Source organism: Elephantulus edwardii, unplaced genomic scaffold, assembly GCF_000299155.1.
Source record: "Elephantulus edwardii isolate Elephantulus edwardi_28Jun2011 unplaced genomic scaffold, EleEdw1.0 scaffold00363, whole genome shotgun sequence".
Classification (NCBI taxonomy): Eukaryota; Metazoa; Chordata; class Mammalia; order Macroscelidea; family Macroscelididae; genus Elephantulus; species Elephantulus edwardii.
This window is the reverse complement of record NW_006400113.1, coordinates 900,684-903,082: the sequence shown is the minus strand read 5'-3', so window position 1 is coordinate 903,082 and position 2,399 is coordinate 900,684. Positions and strand designations below refer to the sequence as shown.

At 39.4% G+C, this 2,399-nt stretch overlaps 2 protein-coding genes across 3 annotated transcripts in view; both read left to right on the top strand.

The window, feature by feature from the left end:
- GABRR1 (gamma-aminobutyric acid (GABA) A receptor, rho 1) overlaps window positions 1-2,399 on the top strand; it is a 136,651-nt gene that overhangs the window by 104,254 nt on the left and 29,998 nt on the right. The window lies entirely within an intron of this gene.
- Window positions 2,023-2,399, top strand: part of LOC102848118 (FGFR1 oncogene partner 2 homolog) — a 6,535-nt gene continuing 6,158 nt past the window's right edge. Inside the window, exon 1 of the mRNA XM_006902068.1 lies at window positions 2,023-2,396. Within this exon, the coding sequence (XP_006902130.1) occupies window positions 2,023-2,396 (374 nt within the window). The remainder of the gene's footprint in view (window positions 2,397-2,399) is intronic.

Sequence of the window (2,399 nt, the reverse complement as noted above, 5' to 3'; positions counted from 1 at the left end):
GACGGCACATAACAACAACAACAACAACAAACTTTCACACATTGAAAAAAATACTCAATCCATAACGTAAACAGTCTTATAAGCATTTTGAAAAATCTACAACTATGAGAGGATAAAATAGATGGATGAATGGGACCTTCTAGAATCAAATCCATATGCACATTCAAAACCACCTCCAACAGGGCAAAAAGGAAAGCCACAGTCTGGGAAAAAGTATTTGATAATGACCCATCAGATAAAGGACTTATATCTTGAATTTATAAAATACTCAAGCACCACAACAAAATAAAGGTAAACAACCCCGTTGAAAAATGGGCACAGGATATGAACAGATACTTCACAAAAAAAGACATTCAGATGGCACACAAACACATGAAGAAACGTTCAAAATCCCTAGCTCTAAGAGAGATGCAAATCACAACAACTGTGAGATATCATCTCACCCCAGTAAAAATAGCAAAATTTAACAGAACAGCAAACAACAAATGCTTGCCAGGTTGTGGAGAAACTGGAACCTTTATTCACTGTTGGTGGGAGTTTAATATAGTGTAACCACTATGGAAGGCAGTATGGTGCTTTCTCAAAAAGTTGCAAATGGAAGTATCATTTAGCTCAGATATTCTACTACTAGGAATATACCCTAAAGAAACCATAACCATCACCTAAGTAGATATATACATATCTATGTTTGTTGGTGCTTTGTTCAAAATAGCAAAGAGTTGGAAACAACCTAAGTGCCCATCAACAAATGAATGGAGAGAGAAGTTCTGGTATATTCACACAATGGAATACTGTGCAGCATTGAAAAATAAGGAACTCATGAACTATTATACAAAATGGGTGATCCTGGAGAACATCATGCTGAGTGTAATATCTCAGTCACAAAAGTATAAATATTGTACTGTATATTGCCACTATTGTAAAATGGGACTGACATCAGGGTTGGAGGAAGACTGAGAAAGATGGGATAAATTATGTATACTGGATTGAAACAGATGAAGGAGAGAACTGTTTAAAAGGGATATATGATTAGGTATTATTGTCATGAATTCCAGAATGAAGGTTGCATAGTGGAGTGGACTTGGGGGTAGGGATTGTATAATAATGAAAGAATTTTTCTTTTACTTTTCAAAGAGAAGAGCAAACTGAGGGGGAGAGGTGTACAGGGAGAAAAGTGGAATGAAAGAATGGAAATCCAAAGTCTCCGTAAACTTTCATTAAAATTATTATTAATAATAATTAATAAGGCAGGTAGGTAATTCAAAATCTACCTGTGTATTTTATCACATATTTTGTGTGGAAAAATAATAAGAATAAAAAATATTCAATCGTTGTTCTTTTAAATTCTGTGTCAGAAAGTTTCATCAGACTTTCTACCTTCAGGAAATACATTGATAATGTGTCACTTTTGGGGGGTGACATCTTGCTTTGGGCTTGTGTAGGGCATGAGGTAGCCTGATTCCTATGAGACATTGCTGTGGTAGAGTTTTTCAGGTCTGAGCCAATAGTAGCAGGTTCTTGATCTGAAGTCACTGCTCCAGAAGAGGGTGGGGTGGGTCCACTCCTTGCCTGGGTTTCTCTCTGCCTTCTGACAAAAGGGAAAATCTACTTCAGTTTGGTAGAGAAAAGGCCTGTGAAAGCAGCCTCCTCTATCAGACAATGGCCACAGCTAGGGTAGCCCTAGGTGCTCTTTGCTAAAGGTAGTTGATGGACTGGATGTGAGAAGATGCAAGGCAGAGTTTGGAGATCTAATTGGAAAACCAGGAAGACTTGGTTTTCCCTTCAAGAATGATCTCCAGGTGCGATCTGCGGAGTGCTTCTCAGAGGCGGTCAGTAGAGGTCTTCGTGGGTCAGTGATGGGGTTCAGCTCGGCAGTATCCACTGCTGCCCCTCCGCTAACTGAGAGGAACTAAACAGGTGTCCGAGGTCTCTCCCCTGTAGATCTCGGTTGACGGAGGCTTTGTGTCCTCAGTTACCATAGCTGACGGCTGCGCGGGACTGAGACCGGAGTATTCTTTAGAAATGAGTTGCACAATTGAGAAGGCGCTTGCTGATGCAAAAGCTCTTGTTGAAAGATTGAGAGATCATGATGATGCAGCAGAATCCCTCATTGAACAAACCACAGCTCTCAACAAACGAGTAGAAGCAATGAAACAGTACCAAGAAGAAATTCAAGAACTAAATGAAGTTGCAAGACATCGACCTCGATCCACATTAGTTATGGGAATCCAGCAAGAAAACAGACAAATCAGAGAATTACAGCAAGAGAACAAAGAATTGCGTACATCACTGGAAGAACATCAGTCTGCCTTGGAACTTATAATGAGCAAGTATCGAGAACAAATGTTTAGACTGTTAATGGCAAGCAAAAAAGATGACCCAGGTATAATAATGAAGCT